Source organism: Natator depressus, chromosome 6 (genome assembly GCF_965152275.1).
Source record: "Natator depressus isolate rNatDep1 chromosome 6, rNatDep2.hap1, whole genome shotgun sequence".
NCBI classification, from domain to species: Eukaryota; Metazoa; Chordata; order Testudines; family Cheloniidae; genus Natator; species Natator depressus.
In genome coordinates this window covers 68,709,597-68,730,617 of record NC_134239.1, presented here as the reverse complement: position 1 = coordinate 68,730,617, position 21,021 = coordinate 68,709,597, and the positions used below count along the sequence as shown (strand labels likewise).

Genomic DNA, 21,021 nt, shown 5'->3' with positions numbered 1-21,021 from the left:
GCAGTGATGGCTTTGTCTTCCTATTGTATAGCTAATAAGAGCTTTGCAGGATAGTGTACTCAGCTCGCACAGAGAAGATAGCACCTCTGAAACTTTCCATCCCTATAGGCCTGATCCAGATGCTGATCACCCAGGACTCCCATTGTTTTCAGTGGCAGCTAAAGGTGTCCAGCAGCTCATGGAATTGGGTCTTGTTTCTGACCTGTTACCCCAACACGCCATAAACCCTCTCCTTCACTCCCAGCTCCAGACCCTTCTCCACCGGTATCCCCCTTTCCAGCACAACACAACCCTGCTCCAGACAAATGTCCTAGTATCCACCTTCTACTGTCAAATGCTGCCACTCTTCCTGCCACGAAGTCCTGCTCCCCAAACTCCCACCAGCTGTCTAACCCAGCTGCCATCCCCCTTCTCTAGTAAGCTATGGGTTTCTCCCACCCATCCCTTACAACACACTTAGCTACAAAGTATTCTCTACCTTGAAAGTAGGTAGTGATGTGAGGATTATGCTATTTTTCCATTCGGGGGATGCAAAAATAAACCCCATTGAAACAAGTTATAAGGATTAATTTGGTAAACTCCTGTTTGGACTGTTATTTTCAAATTACCATTTACATCCTAGTCCATAAAACACCCAAAATCAGGTGAGCACATAAAAAATATACGGCATGTCCGGCAAGGGCAGAGCAATCGTTTCTGTCTTTGAAAACATTAAAGAAAAGCAAAGAAAGCAATTGCGCTTTCCGCCTGAATGCCTCACAAGTCAGTACTGGGAAGGAATCAAACACATGCAGTGTACAAAGTTAAAACATTTCCATACTAACAACTCAGCTCATTTTCTGCATGGGAGTTATTGTAGTGCAGGTGGCCTTTATTGCTACTGCAGTGTTGCCACCCTTTCTGCGTGAGGGCTATTAAAGTTAGGGTGACCAGACAGCAAGTGCGAAAAATCAGGACAGGGGGTGGGGGTTAATAGGTGCCTATATAAGACAAAGCCCCAAATATCAGGACTGTCCTTATAAAATCGGGGCATCTGGTCACACTAATTAAAGTACAACAAAGAACCTGGCTGGCCTCTTTTTTGCTCCTAAAACCAGGGAGTGTTTACTGCATAAATGGCTTTCCTGTACAAGGAGAACTAATTCCTATTTTTGCACAAGGAGTATTAACAGCATGAGTATCACTTTTTAGCATGATGAGAACAGTAACTTCAGAGCCACCTTTGGTGCAGTCTCAGCTGTTACCACACTTGGTACCCTTTCTGTGATGGGAGCTGTTGCAGCATGAGCATGGTCACAGAATGGATTTTCTCAAACACTTTGCCCTCCTCTATTATTTAACTTCCACTTCTCTTCTCTTCGCTCTCTTCCTCCTCTCTCTAGCCAATCATCTTTGTTTCTGACAGAGCAAACAGCAATAAGGAGTTGAGAGTTGATGAAGCATCTGACAAGGAGAAGAAAAAAACGAGCAGAGATGAGAAAAAGAAAAGCGATGAGGTTTCTGTACCAGTTGGCATGAAGAAAATGGAGCTTGGTCTGGCTAGCATGGGGAAGTGGCTGGGTGGGGGCCAGGAAACTGAGAATTATGAGATAAGGAAAACCCTTTTAAAGCTGATAACGGTTTATCCAGACATAATTTTGGCTGATTTAGAAATTTCAGAGAGACAAGGTGGGTGAGGTAATATCTTTTGTTGGACCTTCTGCTGTGAGAGACAGTTAGTCCAATAAAAGATATTACCGTATCCACCTGGTGTCTCTACTATACTGGGACTGACACAGCTACAACTACCCTGCATTAGAACTTTCAGTCAAGTCGGTGGATATATTGAATTTGAGACGGAAGAGATCGGCCCTGCAATGATTTTATGCCTATGTTGGAGAGAGTGGTTCGTTTCATAGGAATCATGTTGATCTTTTGTGATGATCTAGACTGGGGTAGTCTATCTTTTCATCAAGGTCCAAATTTCTTGGTCAAGGTATAGTCAAGGTCCAGACTCCAGAGAAACATTTTTCACACTGCAATAACAATAACAATGATGATAAATAAATAAAAAGATTTCATGGTCCATTCAAAAGTGTCTGGTGGTCTGGATTTGGCCCACGGTTTGTCTATTGACTACCCGGATCTAGACTGTGCAAGATGACACCTTTACAATTAGAGAAGTAATTCAATCAGTTGCTGATCAATCTCCCTGTAACAGCACCTGTTGTACAGGCAGTGTGTAGAAAATAACCTCATGTAGACTTCAAGAGGCTCCTGTTGATTACCAAGGCTTGTCTACAGTACAATTTCTACTGTGATTGTATCAGCATTGTATTTTACAATGCAGTAGTGCTCTAACACCGTTATAAATTGTGCAGAGGGCATCAAATTGTGTGATAATCATGGTACAGCCCTGTAAAGACCTGACCTTGCTCCAGCATGGTTTATATGTAGTTGGTGCTAGCACAGTCGGAACAGAATTGCTGCTAGCAAGGTCTGAGTAGAGTTTTCCTGCCCCTTCCGTTCAAGGATTGTTTTCCTGAAAACTGTGCTAGCCAAACTATTCTCTAGCATCCCTCTGAGTAGCCTGTACCCTTGATTCTCTAGCATGGTTACATAATAGTTTAAAATCCTCTTCACAATGGTCAGGAAAAAACATGCTAGACACTGCTATTAATAACCATATTTAACAGTTGTTGCAAGGAGAATGTCAATCATAGGCTCTAGGGCCTGTCTATGCTGTAACAATTACTATGATAGTGGGGACCCAATTACAGTTGTTTTCTGACATATATTAAGTTGCATTGTAGAAGTGAAAACACTGTTTTAAACTGTATCTTCAAATCATCCTACAGCCTTGGACTTGACAGGGTTCCAGTATAGTTCAGGAACATAATACAACACAGTTTAGTTCTAGCTATACCGCAGGACTACACCATCTGTTAGCTAAGTTGGGAGGTTACCAAGTTGCAATCAGGTCACCCAAAGCTGCAGTTTTTACAGCATGGTTGGGTTCTAAATTGGGCTGTTTCTAAAAATAACTCCAGTATAAATATTTATTTAAAAGATCAGAGAAATGTTAAAATAAAATCTATATTTTTTTCCCCCTCTGACTTATTTTTCCCTTTCCAGCCCTAATGTATTAGTGGCATAAATAGGAAACTCTTGTCAACTGTTCTCCTTTGTAGTATCATTACTTCCTAACACAATAGGCTCTGCTGTGATTTAGTTTCATAATCAGAGGAAGAAAGTCTTGTTTATAGTCTTTTAGGCTTATCAAACAAATAACCAGAAAATACAGAAAGGTTCAAGAGAGAGAAGACTTGGATTGTTCTTATAAACTATCCACTGGGCAGATGAAGAATCTGGATTCTACAATAGGATTTTGTGTACTGAAAAAGTGAATCCCACCCAGGCTGTCCTGGGGACAGGTGGGAAAAGATTGAGTAGAACCAGTTATACATGTATTTCTTTTTCCTTTCTCTGGCTGTTAGAGAAAGAAACCTTGGAGAATTCAGAGTTTACCCCTAGAGAATTACTCTAATTTCAGGTTTCAGAGTAGCAGCCGTGTTAGTCTGTATTAGCAAAAAGAAAAGGAGTACTTGTGGCACCTTAGAGACTAACAAATTTATTTGAGCATAAGCTTTCAGTGGATGCATCCGATGAAGTGAGCTGTAGCTCACGAAAGCTTATGCTCAAATAAATTTGTTAGTCTCTGAGGTGCCACAAGTACTCCTTTTCTTTTTGCTCTAATTTCAGTCTCTATAAAGCATTAGAGAAGCACCTAAGCAACAATGCTCAGGCACTGAACCAAAGTCGAGGTTGTTCAGAGTCTGGGTGTTGGTTTCTCTGCATGGAAAATGGGGCTATTTTGCTGTGGGATTTTCAGGGAATGCCTGAGGCTGAGAGGTAGCAATATACTATCTGTCTTTTGTTTTTAACTACAACGAGGAAACTCGCATTTTAATATGTAATTAGTGTTACTCAACAGCAGGCAAAATTAAAACTAAAATGTGAAGCTTCCTTTTTAAGGACATGTGAGTAATTGTCCCTTAGTAACGCTCAGATTTGTTTGCATGTGCAAGAAAAAGAGGGAGGCTGTCAAAGACAGAGGCTGCCCTGTGGGCTATTCTGCCTTGGGGGAAAAGGCTGCTGCAGGCAATATATAATCTATGCCTCTGAACCCTCACTGAAATTCTTCTAGTCAGTAGATAGGTAAAGGGGCATTTTCATTACTAGAACTTGTCAAAGTAAAGTGCACTTGACCCAAGAGCAGATCTCCCCACAACATGCGTGCTCCATGCCTGCCAATTGAGGGGGTGGGGAGAGAAGTGTGGGCAGCAGGCTTCAGCAGATGTTACTGAGCATGCTCAGTCCATGGGCGCATGCTCAGTACAATCCACGCAGCAAAGGTGGGGGAGGCATGCATGTTGCCTCTGCTCCAAATATTTCCTTTATAGGAAATTAAATCAAATATTTAAACAGAAACAGCAAGGAGTGAGAGTAATTGTTTAAAGGGATAAGCAAGAGCAATGGGATGAAGTTAAGCAAGTAAACCTACATGATGGTTATTGGGGAACATTTTTAAACATTTTGAAATCTACTAGGCATTAGAAAAATTTCTAACAGCCCTCTTAAACTGTGGAATAGTTTCCTGAGAGGAAGGCCTGTCACTTGACTTGCTTCAAACTAGACTGGACAAAGCACTACAAAATGTGCTGTAGAAACAAACTACTTGCTCCTGGTGAATGGATTGAATGGCTGGTAGATATTTTTTTTTAATCTGTAATGTATGTGATATTAGCACAACTTTCTTCAGAAGGTCTTACAGAAAGGTGGTACATCCAGTCCGCTCTGCAAAGGCTACCAGGAAAATGTAACAAGCACTATAACAGTTCCTTGCTATAGGGCATTCTGCTCTCCAGAGCAGTTCCCAAAGGAATGATCCTGAAATAGGAAAAGTTCTACTCTGTTGGGGAGGGAAAGGGGAGTTGAAATGTTATTCCAAATTCATTAAGGATTTTCAGACAGTCACAAGTGAGTGATTGATCCGGCCCCGGAGATCCCCTTCTCTCTCCCAAAGGCCCTCACACCAGCCCATCAACATTATATTTGTGTCTTTGCAGCCCACTCCAACAAACCCTGACAAGGACAGCGAAGAAGAGAAGCAGTTCAGGAATATATTCCAGCAGATTGCTGGAGATGTGAGTACACAGTCGAAGTCTCTATCTTTCATAACAGACTATCCTTGAGAGCAGTTAAATCAACAGCCATTCCAAAGAGGATGGAGCTAGTGGTGGCAGATGACAGAACAAGGAGCAATGGTCTCAAGTTGCAGTGGGGGAGGTTTAGGCTGGATATTAGGAAACACTATTTCACTAGAAGAATGGTGAAGCACTGGAATGGGTTACCTAGGGAGGTGGTGGAATCTCCATCCTTATAGGTTTTTAAGGCCCGGCTTGACAAAGCCCTGGCTGGGATGATTTAGTTAGAGTTGGTCCTGCTTTGAGCAGGGGGTTGGACTAGATGACCTCTGGAAGTCTCTTCCAACCTTAATCTTCTATGATTCTATGCAGATTCGAAACACACTTGAAACTCTCTCTGATCTCCGGCAAGGTCTCAAACCAAGCAAATCACAGTACAGTAATACACTGAAGGCCTGAGACCTAAATGTAGTTTTGGAACCGTATCTTGTCATTGTTTAGTCTTTTTGTAAATAAGAGGGAGCTTTATTTAAAGCTGGCTTTGTGCTTCGTTGCTAGTATGTGGAGTTTCTTGACCAACTTCACTTAACGTATAAATAAAAATAAAATATTCCTCAGTGGGTGCTTAATTGTGGAAATTAAAAATGGAAACAGATCAACAACTGCAGTGCTTGGTGGCCTGGTAATAGGATAGAAAACCTTTTACCTTTAGCTCATTGAGTCAGGTGTGACCCAAGGTGTTCTTGACATGAATTTACTGGCTGTTCATCTAATGACTATCCAATAGCCTGTATGAAATGAGCTGGTGGTTCCCAGGGGATAGGGGATCACTTAATTAGCACTGTTTGTCACCTGGTTCCGTGTCTCAGCAGTGAGGTGACAGTTTGAATGGGCACAGAATAAACTTCACCCTCTTTCACCCCTATAGGCAGATCTCTCCAGAGTGGGGCTGTGGAAAAGAAACTTTCATTGCCACTTCTGATTCTATATCTGTTCTCTAGCTAGAGAATCAGTCTTTGTACAGAACCAGAATGAAACTGACTTTAAAAGTTCAGAAAAATGAAATTATATATTTCTGCCTGACAGAAAACTAACACTGGGAAGCCAGAAGTTCTAGAACTTGCACGGGAAGCTGTGGCCTGAGTAATTTTAAATAATATTTTTTTCACTAGAAGTTTCACACTTATTCCTCTAGTACTGTTTTTTAAACAGTTAAAGAATGACAAGCAGGAATGTAGGAGCAAAAGAAGGAGAGTTAGAGACAAGACAAAAAAAACAAGAAAGAGAATACCTACAATTGTGTACATGCACACACACATACCCACAACCTATCCCAGCATTAAGGCATGTCCCGTGGGTTTTACAAGGTTTGAACTCAGTATGACTCAAGGATAGAGTGGGTCTAGACCATTAACATGACTCCATCTAAACTAGCTGGCAAAGCATCCTTCCAGCAAACCACATTTAAATAGTTCTCGTTGGAAGGATGTCAGCAGTTTCCCTAGCCAGTGTAAACAGTGCTAATGGCCCTGATGGTTCTTTTGTGCACTGATTTACACCAATGTAACTTCACTGACTTCCATGGAGTTACTTCTGATTTTAGACTTGAAAAAGTAAAGAGACAATCAGGCCCAATAAGTTGTTTTCCTCTCACTTTAACTCTCTATGAATAGCTCAGATCCTAAAAGTCCACTAAACTAAGAAACACATTGCACAACTTGGGCGATCCCCTGATCTTGGGACAGCTGTGGGGCTGATCCAGTGCCCTACTTAAGACAGAAATGCTTTAACTTGGATCCCCAGGGTGCAAGCAAGCCTGGATAGCTGTGCTCCCATGCCAACAGGTGGATGTGCAGGGTGGCACAGCAGCTGATAAGGCAGGTCATCTCCAGTGCAGGGGGGATCCTTTAAGTTGCCCTTTAATCTTTTAATCTTCCTATGGCCAGCTACACCAGCTTTTTATTAATTATTATTATCATTTTACCAGTGATATGGGCAACAGTCCAGCCAAAGATTTGGGCCAGTATCTGTACTGTGTATGAACTTGGACTTCTTTCTCTGCTGCATATTGCAGCAGCTAAAATCACCGAGAAAAAAACTTAGCATTATTAACTCTGCACCCCTTTCTGCTCCATACTGAATGTTATAATTTGTGGCATTCTCTGCACCTTTCTGTCCAGGACATGGAGATCAGTGCTGACGAACTTAGAAGTGTTCTGAATAACGTTTTAAAAAAACGTGAGTTTGAGCTTTTTTCTACCTCCTCATCAGTCTTTGAATATTATTGAGCAAGGAACTCTCTAGTTGTGACATTGCGTGCAGTGTCATCTTCACACTGGTGGCCTCTTGATGTCAGTTATGGTTTAAGAACTTCCTAGCATCACTGTAGTGGGATTCCCAGTTGGGACTCCAGCAGACTGAATTTGCTCACAGTAGCGTCCTTTCCATTTAGTCTAGGACTGAGTTCTCACATCACGGCTGTGTTCGTTCGAGGACTAAAGAAAGTGAGATTCAATCAAAGCACTGTGTGGGCAAATCTAGCCTATATGAGGTGAAGAAAGTTCAGCCAGAATTTGGAACAGTAATAGCCCTGAGTACCTGTCAGTTTCTCTGTCACACATTTTTTGGAAGGTGTCAAAGGTAGATTTAGGGTTTGTACTTTGAATGGAGTCACATCAGATAGGAGGACATACTTGCTGATTTGTACAGTTTCTTCATTTGGGATTATTTCTTTCAGACAAAGACCTGAAGACAAAAGGGTTTGCACTGGAGTCCTGCCGCAGCATGATTGCCTTAATGGACGTATCCTTCTCAAATCATAGATGATTATTTGATATATTAAGTTTCTTGCACTACTTGCTGCAGAACCACCTGAAATACAGCTTTGTGAATTCGGGAATATAACCGTGCCTCTGTGGGTCACAACTAAGAATACCAAATTCGGGACAAACGGCTGCAGAAATAGGGCAGATACACCCCCAAACTGGAGGTTATTCCCCCTTACGATATACCAAATCAGCAACAAAACTAAACTTCTGTTTCACCACACTGGCTAACAAGAAGTCAGAAAAGCCGTTTCCTTAGGCATTCCAGTCCTTATATCACCACTGAAAACACTAGCCTTAAAGATGAGTGGTTCTTTAAAACCAATTTAATCAAATAAAAGAGTTCTTCTGATCCCAAAGGACCAGCCACATAGTCAGGTCAATATATAACTCATATCTGACCCAAAAATCACACTGTTGCCAGTCCTTTTGTATCTAAAGTCTAAAGGTTTATTTATGAAAAAGAAAAAGAAAGAAAGAAAGGTGAGAGATAAAAATGGTTAAAGGAATCAAATACATACAATAATTGCAAAGTTCTTGGTTCAGGCTTGTAGCAGTGATGGAATAAACTGCTGTCTTAAGTCATGTCTCTGGTTGCTTCCAACTCATTGGAAGGTCCTCAGTCCCTTGGTTTTAATGCTCCCATCAGTATAAGTCCATGGTCCAGAGGCTTGAGCAGGAAAGAGGCAAAGCGGTTTCCAGAGCTTTTTATAGCTTCTGCCATGTGGAGAGAAATTCATTGTTTCAAACAAAGCCCTCAGCACAGCTGGTGGAAAATTACAGGTAGCAAGATGGAGTTTGGAGTCACATGGGCAAATCACATGTCCCTGCATAATTTCGCTTATTCATAGCAGGAAAGTCCATTATCTGTAGATAGGTGTCTCCCATGGTCCGTTGTGAGTTAAGTGCTCCTTGATGAGCCACTTAATTTGAATAGTCCCTTCAAGATGTGCAGGCTAAATACCTTGTGGGCGTTACCCCAGGAGCAAACATATTTGAATTACAGTATAGAGCCAATGCTCATAACTTCAAATACAAAAATGATACATGCACACAAATAGCATAATTATATTCAGCAAATGATAACCTTTCCATAGACACCTTACTTGGCAACCTTTGTACAAGATTTGTTGCAATTATATAACAGTGGTAGCAACAATGATCTACATGGTCATGTTTTATCAGATAACATAACAGGGAAGCAGAACAATACTTTATATTCTGTACATTCCTATTTCCTGACAGTGGCCAGTACCACATGCTTCAGTTGAAAGCAGAAGAAACTCCAGAGTGGACAATTATGCAACAACCAGCTCATTGCAGAAGTTTCTTCCTAACCTGGCCGTTAGTTACCTTTTTGTCCTGGAGCATAAAGATTAGATCTTTTCTTTAAAAATCATATCTAATGTAGCTATAGTTTATGCAGCAAAATTTCACTATTTCTCTGTTATCCTTAATTTGTAATATGTTAAGTACATCTTACTGTGTACTTTTTATATAAAAGTATTTTGATAATCTCAGAGCATGCACTATAATATACAGTACTACAAGATGGTACATATTCATTTTAGGTAGAAAAACTGTATAATATGTTGTATTTGATATTGTGACAAAGTTCATATATCTGCCTTCTATTACTCTCCTATAGCCATCTGGCCTGACCCTGTCACAATATATAATGTGTGATCAAGTAATTAAAGAAGATTGTTATGCACATACATAGAAGGACAGAGTGAAATTTGCAAATACAACTTGAGTGCATAACTATGCAACCTTAATAGAATGTTGTATAGGATTTCTTAGGTTGTTTTGGTGGATTTTTTAAGAGAGATGGAAAATATAAAACAGAAGGAGCTTTATTCTTCAGGATGAAACTTAAATTGGCAACTTCATGTGTAAATTTCCACATTTGAAAAGATACCACTGGAACAGTGCTTCTCAAGCTATCTGGTGTGGGGGACCAGCAATTTTTTTTTTCCAATGTGCGCGCAGACCGGCAGCTGATGGCTCGGTCCGCGAACCACCACTTTGAGTAGCACTGCACTGGAACACCTCAATCCTACACACTTTAAAAGATCTCCAGGAGGGACCCCCTCTCCTACCAAATGCAGGAGCTCTGTACCTAGTGACAACATTTTATGAGCATGGAATTAAATGCAATTCAGAATTAACAAAAGGGGTCATAAAGTACTTTTCAGTACTATTCACCCACCTCTAATAATAAGGGAAATCCTAAATAAGATTTTATATTTTCTTGAAGTGGACTCTGACCTGAGTTTTGATAACTTTCCCTTAAAACATTTGTTTTTTTACCTGAACTCTCACAACACAGACAGATGGTTCAGGGAAAATAAACTTCGAGGAGTTTCGACACCTCTGGGATAAGCTGAAAAGCTGGCAGGTATTGTTGAGAACTTCTTGTGTTTTTCGTATTCTGTACTTCTTCCATAGAGGCAATGTTCACATAACTATTCTATCAAAACAGTTCTCTTTCTGAATCCCACAAAGCATCTACTCACAGTATAATACAGTGGTTCTCAACCTTTCCAGACTATTGTACCCCTTTCAGGAGTCTGATTTCTCTTGCGTGCCCCAAGTTTCACCTCATTTAAAAAACTATTTGCTTACAAAATCAGACATAAAAATATAAAAGTGTCATGGCACACTTACTGAAAAATTGCTCAGTTTCCCATTTTTACTGTATAATTATAAAATAAATTGATTGGAATACACAGCTCACAGCATCCTCCTCCTTGCTAGTATTCAGGGACTGAGAGCAGACCCACCTGGCAACCCGTCCCTGACAAGATGTGAATATAGAGCAAAAGGCAACTCATCAACTGTTTAAAGTCTAGATTATAAATAGCTTCTATATATCAAAATTAAGGTGCTGAATTGTTTACTGGCAGCCAATGCAGTTTACAGAGGAATTGGAGTTATGCAGCACTGAGCAAAATAGGTTTGTTAGTTTTTTCAGCACTTCTCATGTGCTAGATATTCCAAAGTGTTTGCAAAGCAGTGAGTTAGATCAGTGGTTTTCAACCTCTTTTCATTTGCGGACCCCTACATTTTTTTGAATGGACGAGCGGATCCCTTTGGAAATTTTAGACATAGTCTGCAGACCCCTAGGGTTGAAAAACCACTGAGTTAGATGATAGTTACATTTGCTTATATGATCACTGTATTATCATTATGTACTCTGTAATGGCTCACCCAGAGACTTTGGAATTGCAACCTGATTTATATAGCAAAAGGGTCTATTAGCCAGGGCACTGGGATTATTCCCAACTTTTTTCTGTAAAGGGCCCTGGATCTTCAATTTCTAACTGGGCAGCCAACAGACATAAGAAAGAAGGGCCTTGGTACAACATCTCATTTGAGCGATAGCCCTACAATAATGCAGCACCCCTTACAACTGCACTGCAGTGTCACCATTCTTTATATGCACTTGCCTCAATGTGTGTGGGATGGAACACACAACTTTCACAGACAATCATTATTCTTCAATGACCCACCACTCTACTCTGTATGGAATTTGTCTAGCCTTTGAAGCCTAGATACTAGAGTGAAAATCATAGCCCTACTCAGTGGCCCAGTCAGCTTTGTTTTTCTACAGAATGACCAAACTTTATTCCTGATATTTATTTTTTTCTTTTCCAGAAAATTTTCAAACATTATGACACAGATCATTCTGGCACCATTAACAGTTACGAGATGCGTAATGCAGTCAAAGATGCAGGTATTGCACAGTACTCAATGCCCTATATTTTTGGATAGGGATTCATCTAAATCCATGCTCTCTTGCTCTCCCCTTGTTCCTACCCTTCCTGTACCGATATAGCAAAAATGAGAAGTACAGTGCAGCCTTTTAAAGGAATATGCCCTAGAAAAACCTGGGTACTGAGCTGTTGCCCTGGACAAATTTTCACATGTCCAAGCTGCAAGGAAAACACTTTGTGTTTTGAAGACTGAATCTTCTGTTCAGCCAGTTCTACCTTTCAATGGTAAACAATATTTTGCCTTCCCTGTGCACCCTCCATCAAGGATCTCAGGGAGCTTTACAAACATTAATTAATTGCCTGGCACAGCTACCAAGCTTTTTGCAGCTCCATGTGTGACGCTTCTCAAGAGTGGGAAGTCACCTATTTCCCCCAGGGTTCCTGCCAACTAGTGGCAACTGGTGTGAGGGAGGCAGGGACCTGTTCCCAACACACCTCACAAGCATGGGCAGGGAGGAGGCAAGGAGCGGCAGTGGGCGTTACTGAGCCAGTGGGGGGACGTTCCTGGGCCATTGACACAGCAAGCCTGGAGTAGCCTGGGAGGGTTGTTGTAGGTGGAATCTGGAGCAGCCTCCCTTATTCAGCCCTCCCCGTTCTTGACCCATTTAGTCCACTTCACCCCCTTCCCTCACATTCTGTCCCCTCTTATCCCCCTTCCCTTCCCTTCCCTTCCCTTGCCTACCTGCTCCTGCTGATATTGCTGCCACAGTCCCTTGCCCCTCCTCTGAGTCTGGGCCTGGGGTTCCCTCCTGGCTGGCCAGATACTGACAGATAAGAGAAGTTACCTGGCTGCTTCTAGCCACAGTGGCCCCTGGTGACCAGGAGGAACGATAGTAGCTCTTTGCCTACAGTTTGCTCACAGCCCAGCTGATTACAGGGGATGCCTGCTGAGCTGCAGGCAGGTGGGACTAGGGTTGCTAATTTTAATTGGATATATTCCTGGAGGTTTCATCAAGTGACATAATCTTTAATTAAAGAGCAATCTTTAATTCCTGGAGACTACAGGACAATCCTGGAGGGTTGGCAACCCTAGGTGGGACAGGGTGGCAAGATGCATGACACTTGGTAGCCCTGCCCCTGAGAGGTAGGGAAGTGTTATTGGGGAACTCAGCATCTCCCACCTGCTTTATATCAGGGGAGGAGATGGTTTGCTCTTTAGCCTTTCACTGCTTATATCAGTGCTGTCCAGCCTTAGTAAATGAAGCCTGGCCACTTCCATAACCCTCATCCACTCAGTGTGGTATTCTGTCTGTCTCAGTGGGGGCTGGGTCATATAAAGGTTGATGAGCTGGTTGCAGGCTACGTTCCCTTTAAGCTGTGTGGCCTCACAGCAGGCTATCAAGGGCCGTGCAGGGGCCTGGACTGGAGAGGAGAGAGGTAGGGGGTGTGCAGGGCTGCGGCAGGGAGAGGTGCCTCTCCCCTGGCCCCAGCCCCAGTCCCAGCCCCAGGGCTGCCATGGCAAGAGAGGGTTGGGGGCAGTTCTCTCTCCCTGCCGCAGACCTGGGGCAGCCTGCACCCTAAACTCCTCATCCCCAGCCCCACCCCAGAGCCCACACCCCCAGCTGGAGCCCCCGCCCCCCAACCCTGTGCCCCAGCCCTGAGCCCACTCTGAACCCCTTGGCCCCACCCCCGCCACACATCACCTCCATATTGGTGCACATAATAAAATTCATTCCGCACATGGATGTAAAACCTTAGAGGGAGCAGTGGTTGCAGGCACAGCTAGGAGCTGGCTCCTTTAGCTCAGACAGTGGAGGACTATGCTTTTTAGAAGCTGAGGCCCCAGGTTCTATCCCTGCTCTGACAAACCACCCAGGGGTGCAGTGTTGCACTTATCTCAAACAGCAGAACTCCTCCGCTGGGTATGAGTATACAGGCAGGGGAAAGAGAAGGTGGCAACCTCAGGCCGCACATCCTGTGATGTGCTGAATACCCACTGACTCGGGAGCCAGTGCAAGTGGGGCTTCTGCTGCTTAGCAGAGGGCACCACTCTCCAGCCAGGCTGTAAAGGTTCACCCTCATAGAAGTTGTTGTGGATTTTTTAAATTGTGCAAATACAGTTAAAGCACACTAAAAGTTTTTCCACCTGCACAGTATTATCCCCACTTTACAGACGTGGAAACTGAGTCACAGAGCAGTTCAGTTATCGGCCCAAGGTCACACAGAGAATCTAGAGTTGAGCCAAATCTCTTGACCCCCACTCCTGTGCCTTAGTCACAAAGCCTCTGTTCCAGTTTGGTGGGGGGTGGGGGTCTATTTTAGTTTCTTCTTTATAATGGGGGACCTTTCAGTTTCCACCTGCCCTTCAGTAAGAAAGTACCCTTCAAAAAACTGTACTGTCCCTGCCCACCCCCAAGCATGCAACATAATTAAATAGCATTCACCCTGCAGACCAGGTGGCTGCTTCATCTCTCCCAAACTTATTAGCATACCGGCTTCTAGAGAGACTATACTGGCCCTGACAAATTCCATTACCAGTGACTGCTGCTAAGGGAGGGAGAGTATTTCATTATTCAGAAACTCATGAGCTTTGTTATGAACCTTAATGTGAAGACATTGGTAAAGTCTCTACATCAACATTTTGTGCATTGCTCAGGCAGCTATATTTTGGTTTTGGCAAAACCTCAATCGTCAAATTTTCGTTTTCCAAGGACAAATAAAAACAAACTACACCTGGGTTTTGATTTACATGCTGCAGGAATACGGTACATTTTACAGGTTTCTCATTCTTGCTAGTAAAATTATTAGCCTAAAATAATATTCTTTGTTCTTTAAATAATTCTCCTAAACTAGGAGAGGAATAAAATGTAAAATAAACTATAAACCCATGCTTAATATTGAAAGCCCACATATTCTGTGTGACTGTGCATGTAACCAGCCCCAAGCAATGCCCAGACTCATATAAATGCCTCTAATAAGCCAATCTGCTGCACTGGTTGACTAACTGCACATTCCTATACAGTATGTAGATGGGTAATATTGAGGCTGGAGTTTGTATGTTTTAGTCATTTATTTTTTGCCACTGTACAGGTTTATTGTTGTAACACGTACTTTCCTCACTGATCCCTGTCTGAGTTTTTGTTACTCCAGCCCCTTATTTCATCAGATCTAAATTAGATTTTAAACTCTTTGTGGCAAGGACCTTCTCTTCACAGTGATAATGGGAGGTAATGAGCACGCTTTTGGCCACTTGAAAACAGTCATTTCAAAATGTTGTTTCCTTTTAAGAGAGTAACCTGACACAATAAAGCTTCCTGCATTTTTATTTTTCTTGGGTCACTCAGCTTGGACCTTTGGTATATGCTTAGGCCCAGGAACTGATGACTACATACAAAGCTTTTCCTCAGTGTCAGTCTGGTACCAGAACCGTGCCAAGAGCTGAAGGACAGCTGTCTTCTGTTTTTCTTCCTTCTCAGGATTCTGCCTCAACAAGCAGCTCTACGACATCATTACAATGCGCTATGCTGACAGAAACATGAACATTGACTTTGACAGCTTTATCTGCTGCTTCGTGCGACTGGAAGGAATGTTCAGTAAGTGCCTGTCCAATTTTTACTGTACTTCTTCGTGTGCTATCCCTCTCTCACACAGGAGCACCTGAGTCGTCCCTGGCAAAAAGTGCTCTAAAGCACTACTGAAAGCTTAATATCAGTGACCATTATGAAAATTAGTTGATTTCAGTAATGAACATCCTCTGTTCTGCAGTGCTTCTCTCGTGTTGTAAGCTATGAGGCTCAGGCTCTGTAAGCTCCCTCACAGCAGTGGCTGTTTTATATTCATGAGTAGGGTGACCAGATGTCCCGTTTTTAAAGGGACAGTCCCTTATTTAAGCCTTCCTGCAGGTGTCCTGACTTTTTCTTAAAAACAGGCAAATTGTCCTGCATTTTCTGCCTCCACCCATCAGTACCAGTGGGTCCTGCTGCTGGCCAGATCCCTGCTCACCAGCCGCCCAGGGGGGAGGTTCAGTGGCTGATGATGGGGGTGGGTGTGCAAGGCTGGTGGCGGGGCGAAGCTGCAGTGCATGGGGTCGGCTGCTTCCCCTGGTGGTCCATCAGCACAGCCCCCCCTGCATGCCAGCTCATGGCTAGCAGGGCCTCGTTTCCAGCCAATGCTGGCTGCATGCCGCGGCAGCTGATAAGTACTGGCAGGCACCAGGATGCAGCTGGTTACATGTCACTTCTGCTGCCCACCCATCGTTCTTTTATGTATGCCTCCTCTCGCTGTCGTCTCCCTGCTTTGCCCCTTCACCCCCTAGCCCCACTGCTCCTCTGTATCCCTCCCACCCCAGCAGGGCACATCCCACTCCCAATTCTGTGAGGAGAACCAACCCCTGGTTAGAGCACTCAGCTCACCAGCAGCCTGGCCAGCAGGCTCCTTCTTCCCCCCAGTGCCTCTGGCTGGGGTGGCACCCCAGGAAAGCCCAAGACCCTCCAGCCCAGGGCACTGGTCAGGAGGCGCCAAGCCCTGCATATGCCAATGCCCCATGCAATGCTGGCACAGGGCATCCTCCAGTCTCCGCCCCTCAGCTAAGCTCTGGAGGCAGGGGAGAGAAGCGATTTCCAGCCTGTTCCCGCCCTGAACCTGCTGGCTCCACAGCAGCCCCCCCGGGCAGGGGCTTAGCACCCTCTTCACAAACCCCCAACTGCCCGGGGTCCTGCCCCCAGGGAGCGTGGGGCTGCTCCGCCCCCTAGGCACCCTCCCCTGCTGAGCCACCTCTCTGGCTGGTTCGCTGAAGCCCGTGCAGTCAGGTTCCCTGGGCCCTGGTGCACAATGCATCCTTAGGGCTTTAACCCCTTTGTGCCTGCCTGTAGCTGGGGGACAGGAGGCGGCTGGGTTATGTCGGTGGCCAACAGCAGCCTGGAGGTATTAGCTGCCTTTCGACACTGTGCGGGCAGGAAGGGACAAACTGCTTCCAGCCACGGGTGGGGGGCAGGGGGAAAGGGGAGAGGAAGAGATGAGCTCTGCAAAGACACAGGCCAGGTCATCCCTTCCTCCTCTCCTCCCCTGCGGCTGGAAGCAGCTCCCGTCCCTTCCATCCCACACAATGCCAAAAGGCTGTTGCTGGCCATATTCTGGTGTGAACCCTGGCAGAAATTGGGGGGGAAGCATATGACCCCATGTGCTCCCCCTCCATGTGTTGCCTCAGGAAGACACAGCACCAGGTACTGGGAGAGGCGGGTCCGTCCCAGGGCCCCAGCCAGGCATGGAGGGCGGAGAGCACCAGACAGGGAGGGTCAGGTTGGTCGGTCACCCCCACCCCCCTACCCCTGTGTGAGAGAAGGGTATGGGTATGTGTGTGTTGGGGGGGGAGAGCAGGGGTGTGTGTGTCACCTCTTTCCCCATGAACACTAAAGACTTAAAGATAAAAAGGTAAAGAAGAAGAATTCAGCTATGCAGTATTTCTTTTTAATTGGGGTTCCATCAGCTTGATGTTAATTTGAACATTTATACTGCATAGTTCTGACTCATTGTCATGAACTTACTTCAATACAAGTAATTTTACCAGGTGTCCCATATTCAGCATAGGGAAATACAGTCACCCTATTCATTAGTGCTCCAGCAATGTAAGATTCCCATAAATAAAGCTACTATTGAAGGCTATTTGGTAGCTACAACTGGAGTGAAATGCAGCTGCTTAATATCATTAGCCATAGGGAGCAGAGTTTTTCAGCATCTTCACTTCTCTTTCTTTCCAGCTGCATATATTATTTGAGTACGTTATTATTATCTCACTCCTGTGTGCCACAATAGCATGGTCATCCTTACTTATAACTAACTGGCCCTGTATAAATCCAGCTACTAAAGGCAGGAGGGCCCTCAACTATGCATTTTGCTTCCCTCACTGCTCTGACAATTTCAATCCGTTGTATGCCGTGTGAGGCTGATATATTATCTCAGTGTTTCACTTGAGGATGTGATTATGGGGTTATATGTGAGGTAGGTCAGTGTGTTGTTTTAATAATTTCACATATGGGCTCAAGGACTATATGACATGACAGGCAGAGTTTATAAACCCAAAAGAAAATAACAGGTTTCAGAGGAGCAGCCGTGTTAGTCTGTATTCGCAAAAAGAAAAGGAGTACTTGGGGCACCTTAGAGTCTAACAAATTTATTTGAGCATAAGCTTTCGTGAGCTACAGCTCACATCATCGGATGTATTCAGTGGAAAATACAGTGGGGAGATTTATATACATAGAGAACATGAAACAATGGGTGTTACCATACACACTGTAGCCAGAGTGATCACTTAAGGTGAGCTATTACCAGCAGGAGAGCCGGGGGGGGGGACCTTTTGTAGTGATAATCAAGGTGGGCCATTTCCAGCAGTTGACAAGAACGTCTGAGGAACAGTGGGGGGTGGAGGGGGGGAATAAACATGGGGAAATAGTTTACTTTGTGTAATGACCCATCCACTCCCAGTCTCTATTCAAGCCTAAGTTAATTGTATCCAGTTGCAAATTAATTCCAATTCAGCAGTCTCTTGTTGGAGTCTGTTTTTGAAGTTTTTTTGTTGAAGAATTGCAACTTTTACGTCTGTAATTGAGTGACCAAAGAGATTGAAGTGTTCTCCAACTGGTTTTGGAATGTTATAATTCTTGACGTCTGATTTGTGTCCATTTATTCTTTTACGTAGAGACTGTCCAGTTTGGCCAATGTACATGGCAGAGGGGCATTGCTGGCACATGATGGCATATATCACATTGGTAGATGTGCAGGTGAACGAGCCTCTGATAGTGTGGCTGATGTGATTAGGCCCTATGATGGTGTCCCCTGAACAGATATGTGGAGACAGCTGGCAATGGGCTTTGTTGCAAGGATAGGTTCCTGGGTTAGTGGTTCTGTTGTGTGGTTGCTGGTGAGTATTTGCTTCAGTTTGGGGGGCTGTCTGTAAGAAAGGACTGGCCTGTCTCCCAAGATCTGTGAGAGTGATGGGTCGTCCTTCAGGATAGGTTGTAGATCCTTGATGATGCGTTGGAGAGGTTTTAGTTGGGGGCTGAAGGTGATGGCTAGTGGCGTTCTGTTATTTTCTTTGTTGGGCCTGTCCTGCAATAGGTAACTTCTGGGTACTCTTCTGGCTCTGTCAATCTGTTTCTTCACTTCAGCAGGTGGGTATTGTAGTTGTAAGAATGCTTGATAGAGATCTTGTAGGTGTTTGTCTCTGTCTGAGGGGTTGGAGCAAATGCGGTTGTATCGTAGAGCTTGGCTGTAGACAATGAATCGTGTGGTGTGGTCTGGATGAAAGCTGGAGGCATGTAGGTAAGTATAGCAGTCAGTAGGTTTCCGGTATAGGGTGGTGTTTATTTGACCATCGCTTATTAGCACCGTAGTGTCCAGGAAGTGGATCTCTTGTGCGGACTGGTCCAGGCTGAGGTTGATGGTGGGATGGAAATTGTTGCAATCATGGTGGAATTCCTCAAGGGCTTCTTTTCCATAGGTCCAGATGATGATGATGTCATCAATGTAGCACAAGTAGAGTAGGGACATTAGGGGACGAGAGCTGAGGAAGCGTTGTTCTAAGTCAGCCTTAAAAATGTTGGCATACTGTGGGGCCATGCGGGTACCCATAGCAGTGCTGCTGATTTGAAGGTATACATTGTCCCCAAATGTGAAATAGTTATGGGTGAGGACAAAGTCACAAAAGTTCAGCCACCAGGTTTGCCGGGACATTATCGGGGATACTGTTCCTGCTGGCTTGTAGTCCATCTTTGTGTGGAATGTTGGTGTAGAGGGCTTCTACATCCATAGTGGCCAGGATGGTGTTTTCAGAAAGATCACCAATGGATTGTAGTTTCCACAGGAAGTCAGTGGTGTCTCGAAGATAGCTGGGAGTGCTGGTAGCGTACGGCCTGAGGAGGGAGCCTACATAGCCAGACAGTCCTGCTGTCAGGGTGTCAATGCCTGAGATGATGGGGCGTCCAGGATTTCCAGGTTTATGGATCTTGGGTAGCAGATAGAATACCTCAGGTCGGGGTTCCAGGGGTGCGTCTGTGTGGATTTGTTCTTGTGCTTTTTCAGGGAGTTTCTTGAGCAAATGCTGTAGTTTCTTTTGGTAACCCTCAGTGGGATCGGAGGGTTATGGCTTGTAGAAAGTGGTGTTGGAGAGTTGCCCAGCAGCCTCTTGTTCATATTCCGACCTATTCATGATGATGACAGCACCTCCTTTGTCAGCCTTTTTGATTATGATGTCAGAGTTGTTTCTGAGGCTGTGGATGACATTGTGTTCTGCACGGCTGAGGTTATGGGGCAAGTGATGCTGCTTTTCCACAATTTCACCCCGTGCACGTCGGCGGAAGCACTCTATGTAGAAGTCCAGTCTGTTGTTTCGACCTTCAGGAGGAGTCCACCCAGAATCCTTCTTTTTGTAGTCTTGGTAGGAAGGTCTCTGTGGCTTAGTATGCTGTTCAGAGGTGTGTTGGAAATATTCCTTGAGTCAGAGACGTCGAAAATAGGATTCTAGGTCACCACAGAACTGTATCATGTTCGTGGGGGTGGAGGGGCAGAAGGAGAGGCTCCAAAATAGGACAGATTCTTCTGCTGGGCTAAGAGTATAGTTGGATAGATTAACAATATTGCTGGGTGGGTTAAGGGAACCGCTGTTGTGGCCCCTTGTGGCATGTAGTAGTTTAGATAGTTTAGTGTGCTTCTCTACAAAAGAAAAAGGAAAGTGTGTGTTGTAAATGGCTTATCTAGTTTTTGTAAAGTCCAGCCACGAGGAAGTTTGTGTGGAAGATTGGTTTTTTATGAGCGTATCCAGTTTTGAGAGCTCATTCTTAATCTTTCCCTGTTTGCTGTAGAGGATGTTGATCAGGTGATTCCGCAGTTTCTTTGAGAGCGTGTGGCACAAGCAGTCAGCATAGTCTGTGTGGTATGTAGGTTGTAATGGATTTTTTACCTTCAGTCCTTTTGGTACGATGTCCATCTGTTTGCATTTGGAAAGGAAGATGATGTCTGTCTGTATCTGTATGAGTTTTTTCATGAAGTTGATAGATTTCCACTCCATACGGATAAATTCAGTGCCTTACATAATGACAGGTTTCAGAGTAGCAGCCGTGTTAGTCTGTATCCGCAAAAAGAAAAGGAGTACTTGTGGCACCTTAGAGACTAACCAATTTATTTGAGCTTTCGTGAGCTACAGCTCACTTCATCAGATGCATTCATACCCCTCTGCCATGTACATTGGTCAAACTGGACAGTCTCTACGTAAAAGAATAAATGGACACAAATCAGACG

At 44.2% G+C, this 21,021-nt stretch overlaps 1 protein-coding gene across 1 annotated transcript in view; it reads left to right on the top strand.

The window, feature by feature from the left end:
- CAPN3 (calpain 3) overlaps positions 1-21,021 on the top strand; it is a 66,188-nt gene that overhangs the window by 39,165 nt on the left and 6,002 nt on the right. The window contains exons 15-21 of the mRNA XM_074955648.1: positions 1,383-1,496; positions 5,109-5,186; positions 7,367-7,424; positions 7,924-7,988; positions 10,344-10,412; positions 11,672-11,750; positions 15,207-15,323. Of these exons, the coding sequence (XP_074811749.1) occupies positions 1,383-1,496; positions 5,109-5,186; positions 7,367-7,424; positions 7,924-7,988; positions 10,344-10,412; positions 11,672-11,750; positions 15,207-15,323 (580 nt within the window). The remainder of the gene's footprint in view (positions 1-1,382; positions 1,497-5,108; positions 5,187-7,366; positions 7,425-7,923; positions 7,989-10,343; positions 10,413-11,671; positions 11,751-15,206; positions 15,324-21,021) is intronic.